Source organism: Xiphophorus couchianus, chromosome 3 (genome assembly GCF_001444195.1).
Source record: "Xiphophorus couchianus chromosome 3, X_couchianus-1.0, whole genome shotgun sequence".
Classification (NCBI taxonomy): domain Eukaryota; kingdom Metazoa; phylum Chordata; class Actinopteri; order Cyprinodontiformes; family Poeciliidae; genus Xiphophorus; species Xiphophorus couchianus.
In genome coordinates, this window is record NC_040230.1 from 20,247,027 (window position 1) to 20,268,958 (window position 21,932).

General features: G+C 37.2%; 1 protein-coding gene across 3 annotated transcripts in view; it reads left to right on the plus strand.

Moving 5' to 3' along the window:
* LOC114142274 (collagen alpha-1(XIV) chain-like) overlaps nt 1-21,932 on the plus strand; it is a 120,223-nt gene that overhangs the window by 63,014 nt on the left and 35,277 nt on the right. For all 3 annotated transcript variants that reach the window (XM_028013470.1, XM_028013471.1, XM_028013472.1), the window contains 10 exons: nt 127-273; nt 1,725-1,799; nt 4,772-4,911; nt 6,989-7,112; nt 13,448-13,591; nt 14,137-14,301; nt 14,424-14,462; nt 14,631-14,769; nt 16,317-16,459; nt 17,147-17,256. In XM_028013470.1, the coding sequence (XP_027869271.1) occupies nt 127-273; nt 1,725-1,799; nt 4,772-4,911; nt 6,989-7,112; nt 13,448-13,591; nt 14,137-14,301; nt 14,424-14,462; nt 14,631-14,769; nt 16,317-16,459; nt 17,147-17,256 (1,226 nt within the window). The remainder of the gene's footprint in view (nt 1-126; nt 274-1,724; nt 1,800-4,771; nt 4,912-6,988; nt 7,113-13,447; nt 13,592-14,136; nt 14,302-14,423; nt 14,463-14,630; nt 14,770-16,316; nt 16,460-17,146; nt 17,257-21,932) is intronic.

A 21,932-nucleotide genomic window follows, 5' to 3' on the forward strand; every position in this document is an offset into this window, starting at 1 on the left:
AAAAAGCTTTTGCTTCCCTGGTTTAGACATAATACAGAACAAGATTCAGAAAAATATTTCTTGAGAAAAAATATTTTGATCTGAGTTTTGTGTTATTTATTTGGCTTTTTTTTTTATTTCTTGCAGATGGTCAGAGACAAGAACTAAACCTGGGAGGTTCAGCTTCGCGCCACTGTTTCTATGACCTCACTCCCAGTAGCCAGTACCAGATCAGTATTTATACACAAATGCAAGAAATGGAAGGACCGTCTGTATCCATTACTGACATGACACGTACGTATGCATACTTTTATCCTCAGAAGAAGAAAAAAATGTTTTCAAACCTATTCATCAACCTTGACTCGCTCTCGTTTTCCCCAACATCCCTGTAGCTCCTCTCTGTCATGCATTTATCTCAGCTCTGCAATATGTTCTACTTGCTAAAGTTTTCTTTTAGTCCATCATGTCTACCTCTCTCTGAGAAGATAGCTTCTAGTGTTGCAGTTCATTGCTCAGCTGATGAATTGAGCTGAATCTCACATCTCCATGGACAAAGAGCGCTCACCTTACATGAATAGAGGGACACAATCCCATGCACACTGACTAACACGCACTCAACCACACAAACATCTTAATAGAGAAGACAGCCGGTGATTTAATTTAGCAGCTAGCTTAAGGGTGTGGTTTCAGCAGGAATTGAAAAGTTCTCATCTCTACTTCAGTAAAAGGTGCTGTTAGAAAATTTGTATCCTTTAGGATTTCAATCTATTGTATTAGCTTTAGCCAGCTCTTGTCCAATGGGATAAAAAGTAAAGTTACTATAGATCATTCTGAATGCATGCAGCTAACCATGAAATTATGAGGATTATTTTGCTGTGCAGAATTTTGTTTATCTATTGACTATTTTATGTTGCTAATGAATGGACTACATTGATTAAATGTAGTCTAATTAAGAAGTTGTCTGGTTAAATTAAGAGAAATGAGACAGATGGCTACTCTATGAACTTTCATTTTTTGTGTGTTATTTCTGGAATGCCCATAATTTTATTGTTTAAGGTTAAATAACTGGATAGCTTTTGATGAAATTGGCTCCTTACGTCTTGTGCCATTACTAGTTTGATATTTAAGTGCATAAACCAGTGGCACTCCCAGAAAAGTTTCATAATGGTGGCCAGAGCAGACCACCAGTAAAAATATTAGAGGGGGCGCAGCTTTTTATTTTATTTTTAGTTTTATAAATGTGTGTATTTAGTTAGTTATTGGGGTTTACATTTATGTCTTGAATGAATTTAATGACTCTACATGCCTTTCTATGACCTGAACACGGTTCCTTGATTCTCTAGAATAGCCATTTGATTTTAAAGAGCGTCCCATGTATTGCATCTTCCCCAACTCCCCCGGACCACCACTACTGACACCAAGGGCGTAGGTTTGGTCTAAGTTTTGGTGTACAACTTACTGACCCCAATGTAGGTCATTGTAGATTTTCGTTTATTTATTTTGTTTTTGTTAAAAAATACATATGTTTTTTTTTTAAATTAATATGGCAAAAATTGGTCGGGACTATTTTATATCCCTTGAATATTGGTCGTGACATGTCACAACCGTCCATACCCAAACCTACGCCCATGACTGACACAAACAAGCTGTTGATGTTTGTAGTTGGCAAATAAATTTTGTCATGGCATTACTTTATTACATTGTTGTATGTTCTTTTCTTTTTCTCTGTGGTTATTCAAATGTAGTTTCAGAGCCGACTCCAGTTCCGACTGAACCTCCCAGCACAGAGCCCACTCCCACCATCCCGCCTGCTAAAGAAGGTAAACTTTAACCACAACATGAAGAACAGTGTATCTGTATATGTGTATATTTGTATCTGTAACAGTATAATTTCTGAGTAATTCAGAAATATCTAGCTTATAATTTGGGAACATTTATTAAACTGTGAAAAAATATATAATGTGAAAAAGAATCATCTTTTTTCATAAAATCATCAAACAATTTCTATAGAGTTTATGTACTGAAGCTGCTTTACTTTGTCTTGGCAGCCAAATAATTCACAATTGCAGTGATCAAAGGAATGAAACCATTTTGAACAGCAGAGCAGATGACAACAGTGTGTACTAGGCTTAGTGCATGGCTGAGTGATTTACAGATTAATTAAAGACAAAATATTCTAGTGATTTATATATATAATTTCCCGGCATGTGTAGAGGTGAAGTGCAGCGGAAGGTCATCTGTTAGACAGATGAGAGCTGCTATATTGTGAGATGTCAAATGAAATTGATGGTTTTCTGTTCCTTTTCTGAGGTGAAAAAGCTCTGCTGTCTCTCCAAAGGGTCATCAAGAGGGAGGAGGGTAGGGAGGCAGTTTCTGTCCCTCTCTGATCCAAACATATCTGAGCTCTGGTCAATGAGTTTACCTGCTTCTTTAAAATGTTTATTGAGCCTGGAGACATCCCTAGCACTCAAACAGCACTATACAGCAGATAATAGTGCACCTGCAGGGACCGACCATGAGAAGATCTCCAGTAGACATCCAGATAGATTCTTAGTTTCTTCAGAAAATAGTCTACTTATTCCCTTCTTGCATACAACTTTAGTGTTGGTGCTCCAGTCCTTTTTGTTGTTAACATACACACACAGTATTTACAGCTGACAACCTCCACCAATTCTCTCCCATATAACTTGACACAATGGTTATTTTTACTTTGTGCTTTTCAAAATTGGAAGAAAGAAAAAGCATGCACATAAAGCAGATGCATCTTTATCTTTATAACTCTGATTCACTTGTATCTATAGTTAGAGAAATAAAGATTTTTAGATAAACAAGGCTGAGTGAGGACTCAAGTTCAACGCATTTACTGCACATAAGGAGGATGGTTACAGAAGTTTAAAAATCTCCAAAGATTAGTATTAAAGAATGACTTCAAAGTTTTCAGTGTGATATTATGCTTACTGTAAATCTGTCTAAAAACATTCTGTAGATCTTTAACATAAGCCTAAAAGTTGGTATTTCTTAATGAGTATTAAGGAGCCAAGATCAAAAATTATTTATTTTATGTCACGATTTTTCCATACAAATGGAGACTACAGTAGAGGTTTTAGCATATTTTCTTGCCTCAGTTGTTGCCTCGCCTCAGAGTGGCCATGATTGAATAAACTAAAACCTGTCAAAGTTGAAGTGACCCAAGTTAAAGTGTTTGAGTTGAGAAAATGATCAAAGATAAATCCAAAACCAAATTAACATCAAAAGAGGAATTACCAAATAAGTCATTGATGAACAAAACACTTTGCTGACTGGTATAAGCAGGATATGTTTTGTTTCTCATTATAACCCTGGTTTATTTGAGTCCTGTTTGTGTGTGTGTTTGCTTCACTCTGCAATAATTGATTTCACATGTTTCTGTTTCCATCATGTTGTCATTTCTGAGCTAACGCTACTTGAGTCACAATGGGGGGGAAAAAGCAGAGCCTCTCGACCACTGGCTTCAGTCTAACAATAGTCTTACATTTTTATTACTTTCAAATGTGCGTGCCGAAGTCAAAAAGCGACTGCTAAACACAAAGCCTTACATCATTTGTGGGTGACCCTTGAATCCTAATTGTTGAATGAAAACAGGAAGAAGCTACAAACAGAAGCAATTTATTTCTACCTCATTAAAGTAACTGTAACTTGATGTATAATACTGTAAATTAAGTAAACTATAGCACAAATCATAGCTGATCATAACTGATTGATTTTATAGTTAAAATGGAAATCAAGGACAGGAAAAAAGGTTCAAACTCCCACCCATAAGATCTTTTTCCGCCTCCTCTTTTAAAAGGTCACCCTACAACTCCAATCCCTCAGACATGAACCGATACGCCTGCTGAGCCCATCTTTAAGCATTTCTGCTTAAGTTTCTGACCTTTGTCAGACATGTGTCTCCATGTGAAACAGCATGCAACCTGTACTCCAAGCAAGATGGAAAAAGAAGGAAAGCTAGAAAGAGTGTGAGGACAACAAAAGCAACAGAGGGAAGAAACTGGACAAAAGTGAAGGGTAGAACAAAATAAACACAAAAATTGCTACAAAGAAACTGAGTGAAAGGAGGATGAGAGAGTAAAAAAATATGGCGTTCTTGAAAAAAGTAGGAAAATTATTTAAATTGCTGAAGAAAATGGCAGGAGAGAGCGACTGCATAGAGAAGTGTCAGTAAAAACCATCATAGCTCCTCAGTTCCATCCTCTTCTGCTGCTTCAGAATTGCAGCCATTTTTCATGCTTTCCCTGAAATTTATGGAGGCCGGCAGGATCATAAACACTGCTTGGAATTTTGTGACTTTGAGTATGAAAAGCCTTTAAAACCCCTAAACAACTTTACAGCTGCTGCAATATGGCTTCTGGGAGTCGTTGAGAAACCTGAGAAGAATAAAAGCAGAGAGCAAAGTCGCTGCGGGGCCACGAACATGACTGAGCTGCTAACAAAAGAAGACATGAAATACATAAACCCATTAAAAAGGGCATTTCTGTGAGTTTCGAAGTGAGTGCACATTGTTAATCCGTCTTTTGAACTTAGTGTGTGCATTGCTCTCATGGCCTGATCCTTGCATATTGACCCCTTTCTTATAGATATATTTGCCACGATTCTTACTTTGAATATTTAATCAGTCTTAATAATTAGACAACCTGTTGAAATTCTGCATTTGCTTTGTCCTTATCTGGCTTCTGTGTGATTTTTTTTTTTTTAAATCCAGGTATGAATTGGGGGGCTGACTATGTCTTTCTGCATGACTGTCTTATCTGTCTAGTGTGCAAGGAAGCCAAGGCTGACCTGGCGTTTTTGGTTGACGGCTCTTGGTCCATTGGAGACGACAACTTCATGAAGATCACACGTTTTCTCTACAGCACTATGGGTTCACTGGATCTGATTGGACCAGATGGCACCCAGGTCTGTCACTAATGCTTTGGATTTTTATTTTTTTGTGTGTGATGCTCAGACAAGTCAAATAGTGACTAAAATATTCAGAGGTGGGAAAGCTCAAGATGTCCTGACTTTTTTTGAGAATGACCAAAGTGGGCTGGACTACTGCAGATATGAGTATAAATAGAGAGACAGCTCAGACATGAGTAGAGAAGGTTGAAGGATATAATAAAGAATAGTACAGAATTGCAGTCCCAGAACTTATTTACATTAAAATTTTGAATAATGTGATAAATTGTTTTATGAGTCACAGTTATTTCTTTCCAACATTTAATGTAAAGCAGATGCTCGAAAAGAACCAGGGATCTTATATTGTGACAACAAAATTAGGGAGCGAAGCTCATCTTTCAGAGTATGTTAACTCTGCAAAAACAAGTTTGCAGCAATTTAGAAGTTTTCCATGTAGATTGTTAAGCCCTCCAAATCATTAAATAGCTTGAGGTAATTGTTCTATTGTGGTGGAATTTCTGTATTTGAACATGAAATGCACATTTCCTCATAAACTGGCTATTAGATCATTAAACGTTATTCTTTTCTTCTTTTTGTTTTGCTTTTTACGTTTGTGCTTTTAGACCTTTGTTTTATTGGGAAAGTGCTAATTCTGGCATGAGTCTACATGGCATGGAAGCTGTTCTTTACCCAATTTTCATTTGTTACTCCCCTGAGAAACCTGCTTGTCTGCAGCCCTTTATCTACTTAAAAGTTTAGGAACGTGAGAAGGAACTTTATTCCCCTAGTGAGTCAATCTTTACTTTCTGGAGCGACCTACAAGTTGCTGAGCTTCATTCATTGCTCATTTTCTGCCACTGTGTTCTTTGCCAGGAAACATTACTTCTTGTGCATAAATGGTGGTTTTAATAAGTTAAATATGCATGAATTAAAAGCTGGAATAAGCATCAAGTGGTTCGAGCAGGGAAGGAGGCATTTCTCTGACTCATCCTGCCACAGTTTTACCATTAGGCTGATCAATAGCAATGCCAGGCTTTAACTCCTTCCAGTGTAAAACTGATTTATTTTGGCCTCTTCCCTCCGTGGCCTCCATGATGTCAGCAGACTTCAGCTGCTTCATTTGTCACACTATATAGGTGCTTGCTAAACCTTTTTGTTTCATCTGTGTAATGTCTGCTGTTAAACAGTTTGCTGCCTTTGCTGTTCCCCAAAACCGCCGAGCAGTGGGATACTGACAGCAAGCCACTGGCTGTAATGTGAGAAAGTTGGCTGCCCTGTAAAGAGGCAGTGGGCCCATAAATGTAATGAGACAAGAGCCACCAGTAGCACCATTACTGGTGTGGATGGGATGATGGGGTCCATCGCTCTAATAAAAGCCTATTAGATTGATTATATATCAGTATTAGATATCTGAACAAATGCGTCTTTTAAAACTATTCACACCCAGCTGGACTCTTCTACATGTTGTCATGTTGCATCAGAAATGTTGGTGTGTTTTCTTTTTTTTTGTTAGACCAACACAAAGTTGTGAATAGCTGAGAAGTACAATAATGTATAATTTTTTATTTTTTTTTGTAATAACAATCTAAAATACAGCAGACTTTTATATCAGGGAGTCTTGGTTCAGTGCTTTACATTTCAGCGTAAGTCCCTGCCAGGTTTCCACTTCTGCCATGTTCTGATCTAAACCATCCCATTGTTCTGTAGCTCTGGCTGGATGCTTAGGTTCATTGTTCTGTCACAAGCTGGACCTCCAGTCTTAAAAATGACTTAGGAAAACAAACCGAGTGTTTAATGTCATCTGGCATATCCAAAGTAAATGCAAATACAGCAGATAAAACTGAAGTGGATGTTAAATCGCTATATTACGACTATAAGAATTTTTGCTTGTTTCAAAGTTTGCTGAACCAAACCTGCACAGACTAAAGTTGGAACTATTTTCAAGTGATAATGTGTTTGGTGTTGATGTGAATTGATAGGGCAGAGTGTTATTTTCTGTGAAAATTATTTCTCTAGGTGCAGACAGAATTAGACACTGAGAGCAATATTTTTTCTCTACTCTGAGAACTTATTCGCTGTCTCCGTTTCTGTGCAGGTGGCTGTCGCTCAGTTCAGCGACGACGCGCGGACAGAATTTCTGCTGAGTTCCCACGGTAACAAGGAAGCGCTGCTGGAAGCCATTCAGAAGATCAGATACAAGGGCGGGAACACCAAGACAGGTTAGGAGAAGTTGTCAAGATTACTGTGGTGATGCTCTCACTTTCAAAGGAGAGGACCAAAGCAAACTTGCAGTTTGTCCTACATTAGTCTAAATTTACCTCTGATTTGTGAAAACAGTCTGATAAAATTTTTGTAGATAGTAGTTTCCCCTAGTAAAAAAATTTTTACATTGGGAGAACTTGGAGTCCTCAGGTAGTCCTAAAATATTGATGTTGGAAGTTGGAGCTGAAATCACAATATTCCCACAATGTCTTAAAACGAACTTTACTCCTCCAAGTGAATGTTTTCATACTTTCCGGACCAGTGGGAAGGATCCATTTACACTCCAACCAGTAACTGGTTCTAGTGTGTAACGACACACTAGAAACAGCTACTGGATTTCTTTTATCTGAAGTCAGGAAGGAATATTTCCTCAAGACAATCAAGCTTCATATGAAAAACCTGAAATGTTGTAAAATTTGCATGCTTTGGAAAATTTCTTTATTTCTTCAAGCAACTCTCCATTATGTTTCCATCTTGCACCCTGACACACAACTAAATTCATTTTAGTTTTTGGTGGTATTTTTAATGAAATGATGGCAAGGGTAAATAAAAATGGCATAAATTAATACACAAAGTTTAAAAAACCTATTTAAGTATGTGATCATTTAAACAGAACCAAAAGCACAATCAATATACATGTTTAAAAAAACTCCGAAATGTATGTCATGACAATATGTTCAATATTTAATTGAATGTAAAAATAAAATTAAATAAAACATGTTTTTATGTTTTATGGAATCATTGTTAGACTCCTGTGTTGCAGCATATTGTGAATTTATTTATTTTGTCTTCCTTTCATGTAATACTCGATGGGATGATCTGATTGGTTTGCTGTGGAGATGCTATCCATGTTCACCAATGAGCATTTATGCTCCACTTACCAAGCCATAGTGACAGTTTATTATGTCATGATATACTGTTGCATAGGAAATATGAAATAATAAAAGAAATACTAAAATAAATATATATTTGCACCATATAATTAGTGCATTTAATACACTGACATAATAATAAAACTGCAAAATGTTTTTTATGACACATTTGCTACACTTCTATTTTAATTATTACATACATCACTATTTTATTGTCTGTTTATTAGATTCTGGCAGTTCTGAGCTGTTAATCCAGATTTTTTTTTTCTCTTTTGTTTTAACCACACTGCTTCCAAAAAGCATGTAAAATCCATCCAACTAAATGACTTCACTCTACAGCCATGCTACTTACTGCAGGGGGAAAATATATTAATTCCCGGTCAGGATCCATGATGATCACGCCTGTAAAATTGGGGCGGATGTTTCTTCTGTACCAGGACATGTGAGATGGTTGTCAATAATTCAGCTGGTTTCTGCTTTTATTGGCAATCCTGGTTGTTAAAAGCACTTTCATTCAGCTGATGTCTGAAATTTGTGCTCAACATCTTTTTCCGTCCTTGAAAATACAGTACCTACATGTTCAAGGCCTCTGCAATATATAGGTAATATTTTTTTTCCCTTTACATGCTTCCATCTTCATCTGCCTCTCTTGATTTGTTTTCTTCCTTCTTATCATTTTCTTTTTCTTTTATTTGGATCCCCATTAGTTGCAGTTCCCTGCATCTACACTTCCTGGGGTCAACACATTCAACATAAACAACTGAAAATACATAACATATAAATATATCACATAATAAAAGTAACTACAGAAGTAAACAAATACAAAATAGAGGGCATAGACCAAAACAAATTAATTATAGCACAATAAAAACATTCTGCAAAAGGACATTCACTTCAATATTTTGTCTTCAGCTCTGCAAATTCTTTCTCCATTTGCTTACAGCTTAAAAGACGGAAATGGAGCGAGTACTTTAGCTGACAGGACAGTATCCAAACCAAATGTATGCGGAGTACGGCAAAGAAGAAAATGAACCATGATATTTCATCTTCAGACCACAGAGGGGTAAAAGAGAATCAGCTGAGGTTTGGCTAATACTCAAAGACACAAAATCAATCTTTCTTTCTCTTCGTTTTTGAGCATTACAAAAGCTGAAAGTTATAGAAATTAAATTTTTATCCTTCAGCTTTTTAAATTTACCTCTCTGAAGTTTTTGTTTTATTGTCACTAAATCATAAAGCAGGGCTGTTTGAATAAACATTTCATATGCTTTAGAGTTAACTGCAAGAAGATGCAGGGATTCAAAGTCATGTGAAAATGACATCCATAACACTGCTAGTTAGTCTAAACTTGAAATCTGAAAATTGCTGTTTGTTTGTGCTTAAATTAATAAGGGGTTGCACAGATTAGCAAATGATTCTTTCCCTTTCATCACATTTTGTCACATTACGACCAGAAACCTCAGTGTGTTCCTTTGCAATTTTATATGACAGGCTTGTGAATTTTTACTGGTAAGGTTCACACAAATAAAGACTTTTATAGAGATATTTTTGTCCAGTTTTGTTTAATATTTTCTAAAGCTCTGTCAGATTGGATGAAAACATCTGCTAACATACATTTTCAAGTCTTCCCATAGATTGTGCTAGATTTAGTTCTGAATTTTGATTACGCATTTTTAGAAAGTCGCACTGCACTGTCGCTGTGCGAGTGTTGTTTCCCTGAAGGCGAACCTCAGTCCCTGACTCAAGTCTTTTGAAGCATCTAAATTTTTATGGATCTGGAATTGCTCTCTTTAGCCCCTTCCATCTTTCTGTCAAGTTTATTTGTATAGCACATTTCAGAAAAAAGGCAGTTCAAAGTCCTTCACATGATACAAATGTAAGACCATAAGCAAACTATACAAAAGTTGTGAAAAGTTGCTGTCAAGAGTAGATATAATCAATGGTCACTTATTAATAAAAGGCAACTCTAAAGAAATGGGTTTTTAGCCTAGATTTAAAGGAACTCAGTGTTTGATCTGTTTTGCAGTTTTCTAGAAGTTTATTCCAGATTTATTGTGCATAAAAACTGAATGCTGGTTCTAAACATTTGTCTCTGATTATGTAGGATGTAGATCAGACCAGAACCAGAAGACTAGGGTGGCCCCCATGGTTGATCCAATGACAATATTATTCAATGTATTTTGGTGCTAAGTCATTCTGGGATTTATAAATTAACAGCAGTATCTTAAAGTCTATTGCCTGGGAGTCAGCAGAAGGACTTTAGGCAAGACAACTTTATTTATATAGCACCTTTTAGCCAGAGACATTTAAAAGTGCTTGTACAAAAAAAGTTCAAAACAACATACATAGATAAAAAGAAAGGAGAAAAAATCAAGCAGATTAAAAATAGAGTAAATATTAAAATGTTAAATGTAATGAGTCAATAGAATTAAAAAAATGTACAAATAGGCAACTGCAAATAAAAAAGTTTTTAACCTTGTTTTAAATAGACTCAAGATTGGGGCAGTCTTACACTGAGCAGGAAGCTTATTCCAGAGTGTTGAGCTCCGACTCTCTGAATAATTAGTAGGTTTGACTCTAATTAAATCAGTCGGGTGATGTGCTCCATCTTTCTGGTTTTAGTGAGAATGTGAGCAGCAGTGTTCTGGTTGAACTGGACTGGTATATTTATTTGAGCTGTATAATCCTCTTTTTTCTTTTTTTGCTCCAATGTATTGAAGGTCACATTACCAATGTCATAAAATGTAGCCTAAAGAGTCTGTGCTGTAATAGTTCCATATTTGGCAGTGACACAAAAGTTATTTTTCGCTAACTTTGTCTATCTAAGACAGACTAAAAGACGAAAGGTCTTTAGTTGTTGAGCTTTTCAAACCTGCTGAAATTAAATTGTAGCTAATAAGGGAACAAACTCTTATCTAATGTGAAATACAATCTTAACTAAACTTGACTCACTGGCATTACATTTAATGCAGCTATATTTTACCATCTTATGATTTCTGCTGGTTTTTGACCCAACACACCGGGTCATAATTTTTCACCCAGCGTGTCAAAAATAAAACAACTTCTACTGCAGCAGGATCAACAGTTATTTTTATGTATATGCATTTTAAAAAGTATACATTAACTTTTAGGATAGTTATTGTTTGGTCTTTTAAATGAGTGTATGAAGATCAGAGTATATGACTTTAGATTCCCTATTCAGTTTTTCTTTGATAAAATAAACTAAATTGTCAGATTTTTTTGTGCATTTTGTAATGGTGTCTCTCTATAGCAGCAGATACAAATCTGTGAGACACCAAAAAATTTTGTTTTTCTGTAGAAAATGACTGCATTTTGATAAGCAACATCTGAAGACAAACTACCTTGAAATGTGTTCATTTAGATACTTCCTCATCCTCTCTTTCTCTGTTCTGGTCTTTTCCGTCTGAACCCTCCCCATCAGCCTCCATCGCCCGGCGCACTGCTCCATCTGATAGCTGCCCTCCTCCCTGTGTTGTCTTCTGTGTCTCTTCATGCCTCGCTAGCTGCTGCATTTCTAGACATGCCTGTCACGATCAGTGTGTAGAAACAGATGTACCGCTCACAGATGTCTGACATCACAACGTTTTACAGGCTGACAGCATTGTCATTTGTCATCACAGACAGCTTCTTGTGGAAGTGGAGAGAGAAAGTTGTGATATAGTCTGAAAGTTTTGCTTGAAGTTCAGGGACAGTAATATATGTGCTGCATACTATTAATCAGTTTATGGTTGTTTATTAAATTTCTGCAACAATTGGAGTTCATTATCATCTGATCCCTACAACTCAAACACATAAATGTCTCTTGCAGGATGATTAACAATAACCCCATTTAAACTGATTATGTAAATAATGATGTACTAAATTGGCACTAAAATTAAAAAACTGCCTGTGTGAGAAGATTACACTTCTCACTTACTGTTTGGTATAATCAATTACTTTTAGTTCCCTTCATGGGGCAAACAGTGAGCTGTCAGGTGAAATACTTCATTTCTGCACATTATTAAAACTAGTACCCTGTCTTCTGCTGTGCTGTGGTGAGTTGAAATCCCTCCCACGTGTAAGATTTATAAAATTTGCTATGGTGTGTTCACCTTTATCAGGGGTGGGTCTGGAAACCTTTTAAAGCTGTCTAGACATTTCATATTGAACGATTAGGTTCATTACCAGGTGATTGGACCTCAAGATGTGCGAACTTTGTGTAATATTCTGGCTTGACGTTAAAGCATACAACACGACATGTTTGTGTCATCAATTCTCTGACGTTGTCTTGTAAGGTTGATTATAAAAAGCTTTAACTCATTTCTGTGTAATAATTTCTACGCTCAGAAATGTGCCTGATTAATGCCATTGAAAGATGAATTAATTATAGTGGAGGAATATGAGGAGCCATCTTTGTAGTTTCCCTAACATTCACTTTATGCTGCCCCTTTTTGATCCTGTGTGAAGTAGCATCAGTATTTACTTGGTACATGTAATATTTTTTGTTAAAGTGATGGTGTAAACTATCATAACAGAACAAATCTTGATATCATAGGCATTTTGTCAGGTAATAATATAGAAATGTAAATACGGATTTACATCTATTACAGAACAGGCAAATTTTTCAACCGTTTTTTTCTTCAAGAAAAGTTGTTTATCTTTTACTTAATAGAGTAAATTTTTTTTAGATTAGAGACTACACCGTTATATAGTAGTTTGTTGGCTTATATTTTTTTAATGTTTTCAGACACTTCCCCTTGAATTGATTCTGAAAACAACGTCACTGAAAAGGGTTCTGCTGTTTGAGGAGGTTATAAAGACATCAAAGCCATAACATGGATTTATTAAAGTAAGCCAACTGTGGTGATGCGCTCATGTATGGACTTTCATGGTGGGTTTGATTTAAAAGATGTAATTATGTGAGGGGGCTGGTTCTGATGAAGGGAGTGTCAGCAACTCATTAAAAGAGGAACATAATCAGCAGAGTGAGGAAAACGCCTTTAATATCCAGGTTATACAGTATGATGCACAGAGAGAGCTGTGAATCAGAGATTAACTAGAAAAGGCTGGGGTGTTGTCACAGTAAACCTAAAAAGTACTACAGATAATCTGCTTGTTTTAAAGTCTTAGGATTGGACTAGTCTGGTTGAACCAAAATCCTCAGAGTTAAAACAACAAGGATTTTCCTCCTGATTCAATTACAGTGTCTTCCACACTTGGTTGTCTTCCTTGTAGAGATGTGTACAATGCTTTCGAATATGATCTGTTATTGCAGCAGCATAATCTCTCTCTGAAATGTCTAGAAAATTATATAACTTTTAATTTGAGTGCATTTACTTACTGTAAGGCAGGCAAAGCATTAATTTAAACAAAAAAAACCCATTTAAATCTGAATGTTTTGTCTTTTGTTTCCTTCTCAGGTCGAGCCATCAAGCATGTGAAGGAATCCATCTTCACACCGGAGGCCGGAGCCAGGAGGGGTGTTCCCAAGGTCCTGGTTGTTCTGACCGATGGACGTTCGCAGGATGATGTCAACAAAGTGTCAAAGGAGATGCAAATGGAGGGTGGGTGCTTCGATTTATCAAGAGTAAAATGGTTGATTACAGCAGGAATGATGTCACACCTGAGCTTAGCACATTTGTGGAGGTGCACTCTAACATCCATCCACTTTCTAACACTCTTGTCCTTAGAGGGGTCAGGAAAGGTGCTGGTGCCCATTCCGGGTGAGAGGCGGGGTTCACCCTGGACAGGTCGCCAGTCTGTCGCAGGGCAACACAGAGACAGACAGCACAAACAACCACTCACACCTAGGGAGAATTTAGAGAGACCAATTAACCTGACAGCCGTGTTTTTGGACTGTGGGAGGAAAAGCCGGAGGACCCAGAGAGAACCCACACATGCACAGGCAGAACATGCAAACTCCATGCAGAAAGACCCTGGGCCGGGAATCGAACTTCTTGTCTAACTCTGTTTCATCATGCTTCTTAAACTATCAGTGATATTTAGTTTAAGTCTGTTTAGTAACTGTGAATTTGTACTTTCTTTTTAATCTTTTATTTCCATTTACTCCAAAATTATCAGAAGACTTTCTGTTTTATGCCACTTTTAGGCTACATCATCTTTGCAATCGGCTTTGCGGATGCAGACTATGGAGAACTGGTGAATATTGCCAGCAAGCCCAGCGACAGACACGTCTTTTTCGTGGATGATCTGGATGCTGTGAAGAAAATAGAGGAGCAGCTTATTACCTCCGTCTGTGAGGCAGCCACTGCCAGTGAGTAACACCAGCTTATGTTTTAAACACCAACCAAATCCATGAATCTTCAGGGAAATAGGTATTGTCTAGAGTTTATTTAAATGCTGGCTGATGATGGTCATAAACTCCTTGTTTTTCAGCTTGTCCATCTGTTCTGATGAGCGGCAACACACTGGCAGGTAAGAGATTTGATCAAATGAGCAACACACACGACACATAGACTGACAAAGGTTCATTCCCCATTAAGCAAACGGCGATAATGACGGCGCAGACGAGACAGTTGATAATTATGTAGGTAATAATCTCACTGAGAAAAACTAAGTGTGATTTTCATGATTCTGCTTCAGGTTTCAAAATGATGGAGAAGTTTGGCCTGGTGGAGAAGGAGTACAGCACCCTACCTGGAGTTTCTCTGGAGCCTGGTTCGTTTAACAGCTTCCCCTGCTACAGGTTACACCGCGACGCCCTGGTGTTACAGCCCACCAAGTGAGCAAAAGCATGTCCTCCCCGAGATATCAAATGCATGCTGTGTAACACATGGTAGAGCAAAATATGGCGCTTTTTAGTCTGCCCAAATATTTTCTAGCCACTTTAAAGCTAAAGCTAATATTGGTTAAGGTTGCTCTTGGGGAAAATGCTTTTTTTTTTAAAGATACAGTGTCTTTCAAAACAGTGTAAGATCTTTTTATATGGTGTGAGATAGTATTTTATGGTCTTATGAAACCAAAGTTGAATTTTAAGCTGCAGATAAATGTAATTCTAACACAAAAAAACCTGTCATGCCCACATTGTTGGCAGCATCATGACCCGAAGTTTCTTTTCTACAGATGGAACTGTTTTTTGTTTTTTTGTTGTTTTTTTTTTAAGATGGAGGAAAATATGAACAGGGACGTCAGTCATGATCTAAAACCTTCAGACATCTGATGGGATGATGAAGATGAAAAATGGATTTTATTTTTCTCCATCAGAATGAGAAGGTTTATTCATGAGGGAAAAGTTAACGTTTTAGAGTGACAAAGTCAGAGAGCAGAACTAAATTTGATGAAGTTTGATCTGATAGATTGAATTTCAGTTGCAAGATCGAAGTTCTTGCAACCTTGCAAGATGGTTGCATGACAAAGGAGACAGATATTTCTAAGACTCTGTGTGGGATGGTAATAGATTATTTCCAAATTATAAATTTTTTAAATTTGCGTCCACATTATTTTATTTACTGATCAATGGGGCACTGTGTGGTCAGAATAGATGCCCCATAAATCAGCAAATAAAATAATCCGGATGTACTTTTACATCAGTGGTGACTTACGATATTTATTGTACTCTTGCAGTTTTCTTTCCTATGAAGAAGTTTTAATATCAATAATAATAGTATTTCAAACGATTCAGTGGGGTTTACAAAAGAGTTTGGTTTAACAGCATTTTCAAAATGTAGGAATGTAATAAAAAAATAACTTGCTTTATATGAATTCCTCATAAATTTAATGTGTTTTGTTTTACCATTTTAAAACACAACTCTTAATGCAGCACAGAGAGGTACTACATTCAAATAAATACATAAAAACTGATGTTGTTACTAGTTACCACCAGGGAGCATTTATCTAGAGCCTCCTTGCATGAAAATAGAAATCCTTTGTGTAGCAAAGGTAATTGGAAGCTTTTAATGGCTTCATTTGAGCTCCTGTAATGTATTTCTTTCTGTGATGTTGTCATTGTAGGAGCTTCTTTTCCAGTTTGTGCTGTCAACAGGCTGTAATTGTACCTTCTTGTTGTGTGATTGCTCTATTTTTTTTAAAACTGTCCGCAATGAACAGTTTGGAAAGTTTAGGGTGGCATTAAAAAACCTCATGCTCAGAGGCAGTTATTCAAAACACGGTGGGTTTTTTGATCAGTCTGTCTGAAGCTGCAGAGAGCGCTCCACCAGCCGCTGCAGCAGCTGAAGCGAGTCAAAATGCACTTGTAAAAGACTTCCAGAGGCTATGTTGGTCTAAGACACGGCTAAGCCTGCTGTTTTTCTCTGTTTGTCTGCTCCACAGGTACCTTCACCCTGAAGGTTTGCCATCTGACTACACCATTTCTATGATGCTCCGTTTGCTCCCTGAGACCCCGCAGGAGCCCTTTGCTTTGTGGGAAATCCTCAACAAAGACAATGAGCCGATGGTGGGCCTAATCCTCGACAGTGAGTCTGAGTCGCTGAAAGTTTTTCGGTTTTCTTTTTTCTTTCCTTTAGTTTTTCTGCTTTCCTTCAAGTAAGCCAAGGAAGTTCACAATTTTGGAAGCAAAACTGCAGAAACATGGCTGAGAGTATTGCTTTTAATCCCATCAAATGTTCTTGGCCTTTATCTAGAGCAGTTCAGTAAGTAAACTCAGCCTTCAAGAGCTACTGTCCTGTACATTTTTGAAGTGTCCAGTCTTCAATACAGCTGAGTTGATGGCTGAAAGTTTTATGGAGGCTCTGGTAATGAGTCTTCTCATTCGATTCAGCCATATTGAGCAAAGGGAACATCAAACTCCTGCAGGACACCGACCATCAAGGACTGGCATCGGACATACCTGATCTAAGCATTTTGTTTCTCCAAATAATTGCACTTCTTAAATCTGACTGAATAGTATTCATTCAGTTGTAAATTGGATTGAACTCATAGCTCACATTGCAACTCTTATCTCCAAATTACTGCAGTACAAACAAAGAGAAAGTGCTTCAGGAAGCATTTTATTTTGCTTGTGATATTTATAAAAATGGTATCATTGAAATGGTTTGTTTTTCAAAAACAGCATAGCTGAGTTAAATCCAAAAAAAGTTAATTCTGTCTGCAAACGTGAACTTCCTCTAACCTCATCCCACATTCACTACGCCTGCATTCAGGCTCTGGGAAGACTCTGACATTCTTCAACCACGACTACAGAGGAGACTTCCAGACTGTCACATTCGAAGGACCAGAAATCAAAAAGGTTTTTCACGGCAGCTTCCACAAGGTGCGTGTTGCAGACAAGTGTCTTAAACCATTTCGTTTAAAGTGTGAATGTAGCCTGAAGTAAAAGTGGGCCCTGAATAACTTTCTATATCCCTTTAATGTTTCTACTTTGTCATGTTATGCAAACTTCAATGTGTTTGATCAGAATTTTATTTGAAGTATTAAAGCCGCTGAAGGAAAAGGATAAAATAATCTTTTTCAGAAATGTTTCACAAATAAAAACTGTCACTTGACCTTTTAATATAACAACCTTTGGTAAAAGTGTTATCAATTACAGCTGTTCTTTCACAGGTTTTCCAGAAAACATTAATGAAGAAAAACCATCATTATATCCAAAGGAAACACCAGACTGGTCAGGGATAGAGCAGTTGAGAAGGTTACACAGGTTTAGGTTATAAAACAAGCTTTTATGATAGCCATTATCTGAGTGTCACACAAGTGTAGGTATAATTTAGAACATGATTGTCAAGCCGAGGGCCAGAAGGAGAGCGTTTGTCAGAAAAAAAAACAGCGAAAAGGTCTCTTCAGACCCATAACTCAGCAGGGAGAATCTGTTAGCAGAAAACCGTCAGACATATTTGATATTATCCACGGGTCATGTAAGGGACAGAGGGAAACAATTGTGAGAGAAAACCTGTTATAATGCAAAAAACTACAGACTGGGCAGTGGGTCGCCTTCCAAAAGGATAATGACCCCAAAAATGCCGCCAGAGCTGCAGAGGAATATTTTTTCCTGATTCTCATTGTCTTTTGTTGTGGAAAAAAAAACATCTATTTCCAAGCACTGTTCAGGTAAAATCACTCAATCAGGTTTATTCATGAATTGTGCACAACTCAGAGAGCTCATAGGACAATCAATAACGAAGCAAGTCTGAACGGAAAGCTCTGCCAGGCAGAGACAACACATGAGTTTTTACACAAAGGGATAAGGGATCCAAAGCATGGGAATCAGACTGGTTCCCATGCAGCTGGGAAAAACAACGTCCAACCTTGTGCATGTAACCCAAATAGCTTTAACTTGGTGGGAATACACAGGAAGTTAGAATAAACATATAGCAATACAACTAGCAGGTGTGACCTTACTGTAATTTTTCCGCATCACTTTAATTTTATAATTTATTGATCTATTTGTCTTCTTGCTTCAATAATTTCAAGTTTTTATTAAGCAGTTAACCAATTTTATCCACTGTACAGCACTTTTTGTTCCACCTATCTGTATGCAAAGTGCTCTACAATTGCAAATGATTGATTGAATGATGGGTTACAATCCAGACCCGAATCAATAAATTGAGATTCTGTGGCAAAACTTGGAAAATGTAATTTCTCAGGCTCTTCTGTCTGATCTGACTGGTGTAATTTGTAAAGAAAAATTGGTGAAAAATTCAGAAGAGCTGACAGAGACATCCTCCAAAAGACCTGCAGCTGTAATCGTAGCTAAATGTGGTTCTGTACAGTACAGTTCTGAAAAGTTTCATGATTTCAGATTTTTAATTGTGAAAAAAAATTAAACCAAGTACCTTTTTAGCTCGACAGTTTAAGCACTACTTTGTGTTGGTGTGTCATAAAAAATTACAATAAACTGTATGACGTTTGTGGTGCAAATTATAAAAAAAACTATGAATACTTTTGCAAGTCCATGTGAAAGTTAATAAAGACCAATTTCATAATACACTTGCAGATGAACCTTTTGACTGCTGCACAGAAACTGTGCTGAATAGAGGGGAGCTGGTGGAGCTGGACTGTAGGTTACAGGCAGCTGTGAAGCACAAAAACAGGAAGATCCCACGAGTTTTTGGATGTTTTTGAAGTTGTACATTTAGTCTGGGGAGATTTCAGAGCCTCGTGGGCTGAGAATTGTTCTCTTTATTTTATCAGCACTGTTTTAGAGTTTGAACCTCCAACTAAAGAGCCCATCTCCCTTCTCACAGTCTGTCTTTACTGATTTATTCATATTTTAACTTTTATTTATGATTGAACCACACACAGGAGAATTTGAGAAAACGAGATCTATTTTCTCTTTCTAATTTAGCTCAGCCCCGGTGGGTATAGTATTAAGCTGAATTGTTTTTCATGTAGATATTTTAATGAAGTTGATTTTTATGGAAATTGTGTGGTATTGCACTGAATAGCAGCACCAAAGTCCAGTGAGATTTCTGTTGCAGAAAAACTTTTATTCCCGTTTATGAGAAACACTTAAAAATAAAAATAACATAAACAATAATGCAGGTGTGGAATAAGTGATAGTCTTGATCCACAGACTCAATGAATGACCAATGCAGACTGCAAAACTCTGATAAACCCCATTAAGATGAAGTATTTCTAACTGGTCAGTTCTAAGAGACTTGTTAGGATTTGGAAAATAAAGCATTCTTCTTCTGTAAGGATTAGCCGGTTTGTACTGTCACTACTTAAAGTATATTTTTTGCTAAAAACAACCTCACAGCCACCCACCAGCCTCCAGTTTTCCATTCCTTATCTCAAAATGTGCGGGAGTAGCTGTCCATCATTCAGTCTTTTGCCTTTGTTGGCGAACATGGCAATGTTCAGAGCAGGAACAGATGCAGAGGACTGCCAGACCAAAGGAAGTGTTTGCTTCTATTTAGACAGGATGACAAGTGAATAAGAGGAATCGTCGTGAGCATGAGCTTGTTTGTGTGGCCTTTAGAAAAGGATTACCATACGAAGACGCCATGCGTTAAAGCAGGAAACCCAGTAGGATCTGTCAAAGCTTACTGAGGCACACAGGCACAGACAGGCTGACAAACCCCAGGGGGGAGAGACAGAAAACAGAAACAGGTAAAAGCAGAGAACAGAGGAATAAATAGAAATGACTCTGAGTTTTAGTCGCAAAGAAAAGTATAGTTGTAAAGAACGGAGACACAAAGGGGAGAAGAGAAACTTGTCTTTGCTGTAACTCACACATTGCTCAGAGCCATAATATTCTCCAGAGGCATGTGAAGGCTATTTTTGTACATGCCCACATGATTAAACATTAAAAAGTCATGTGTGCTAAAACTCTTTTTGGGAGCTACAAATCATCATTCTAGAGCTTTAACTAGCTATTTGGGGTTTTCTAGCTCTCAGTCACTTACAGACTCTCATGATGTAGTTAAAAATATACTGTGTATTCGTATACTAATATCTTAAAATCATATACAGCACTTAAAGAAATTATGTAAAATCACAGCAGTGGGCGTCAATCAGTAGGAAGTTAGCTGTAATAAGTGACAATAATCGTTAAACAGCCTTGATTTGGATTCTGATCCATTATTATTCATGAGTGGGATTAAGTTTCAATCTGATTCTAATTTCTGATCCAGTGAAATTATGTGTGTTTTTTCCCCTCTTATTCCAGATTGTTGTCACTTGTAATCATTCCCTATTTTTTTCAATACCCATCTTCAGGAGACCACATATTTAGGGGTGAACTTTGACTAGGTCATTCACTCCTCCTTAAAGGCAAAAAAATCACATCTATTTTAAGGTCCAGTTTTCTGGTAGACATCTGAAAAATTTTGGGTGAAAACTCTCATTCAGTCAGGCTTTATATTTTGATTTAGCTCAACGAAAACCCCAGTTGCACTTTTGATAGAGGAACACCAGCTCACGCTGTTGCCAGGATGATGTTGTTCTGTGGGTTTGTTTGGCGTTTATGGTGATGCACCATGATGTTATTTGCCAGAAATAACTTTTAAACCATGGTTTTTGCTCAATAACATAAAAAACCAGATGTCAAGAAAATGCTGCTGGTACAGCTGAACTTAATTTTTCTTCTAATTAAATTCACAATAACAGGTGTGAACCCAGGGAGACTGAATGTTGAAACTGAATCAAGAATGTATGCATTTAAGTTAAGAAACCAGGTGCCTTTTTTCACATCTTTTTACTTAATTGGGTTTCAGTTAAATTGACAAATGCGTGTGAATTAATAGCCATTGTAAGTTACATTGCTTTATTGATGACTAGAAGAAAAGCACATCCATGAAGTGGTAAGCTTCCTGACTTTTTACGAGAGAAAAAAAGATTAATAAATTAAAATATTAAACATTTGCTTTTACTTCCTGCTGCTGTTGGCAAGATCATTTTGACTTTATAAAACTGAAATGTGCAAACAAAACATTTTTCATTTAGCATGAAGGCTAAAGTCACATGGAGGACAATGCTGAAACACAGAACGACGGACATGCACATACCACACGGTGCTGCTTATATACCATCGACATTTCCCTGCCCTGCACTCATTCCCTCACCACTAATATTAACCTTAACTGAATGCCACTAAATATCAGCTAAATGTCTGCACCATGGAGAATTTTCATTATGCTTTATTTCACAAAAGCTCAACACATATTATGCCCGGTGAAGTATTCAGACCGAAGGACACAAAAGTCATTTTAAAAAACGATGTTCACACCTCAGCAGAGGACTGCATTCTGGCTCTCACATCTGAACTTTGTCTCCATATTATCTGCAAATAATATTCATTTATGCACCTTTGATATAGGGGGTCTGTGCATGTTTTGCTGAAGATGAGCAAGAGCATAGAGGTTATGAGAAAAAAAAAACATAATCGGGAAATGCACAGACGCTAATGGTCTAGGTTATTACTGTCCTTCACCAGAATGCCGCTTTCTTTCCTCATTAACTGTACAGACATCTGCTTGTGATGGTTCATGG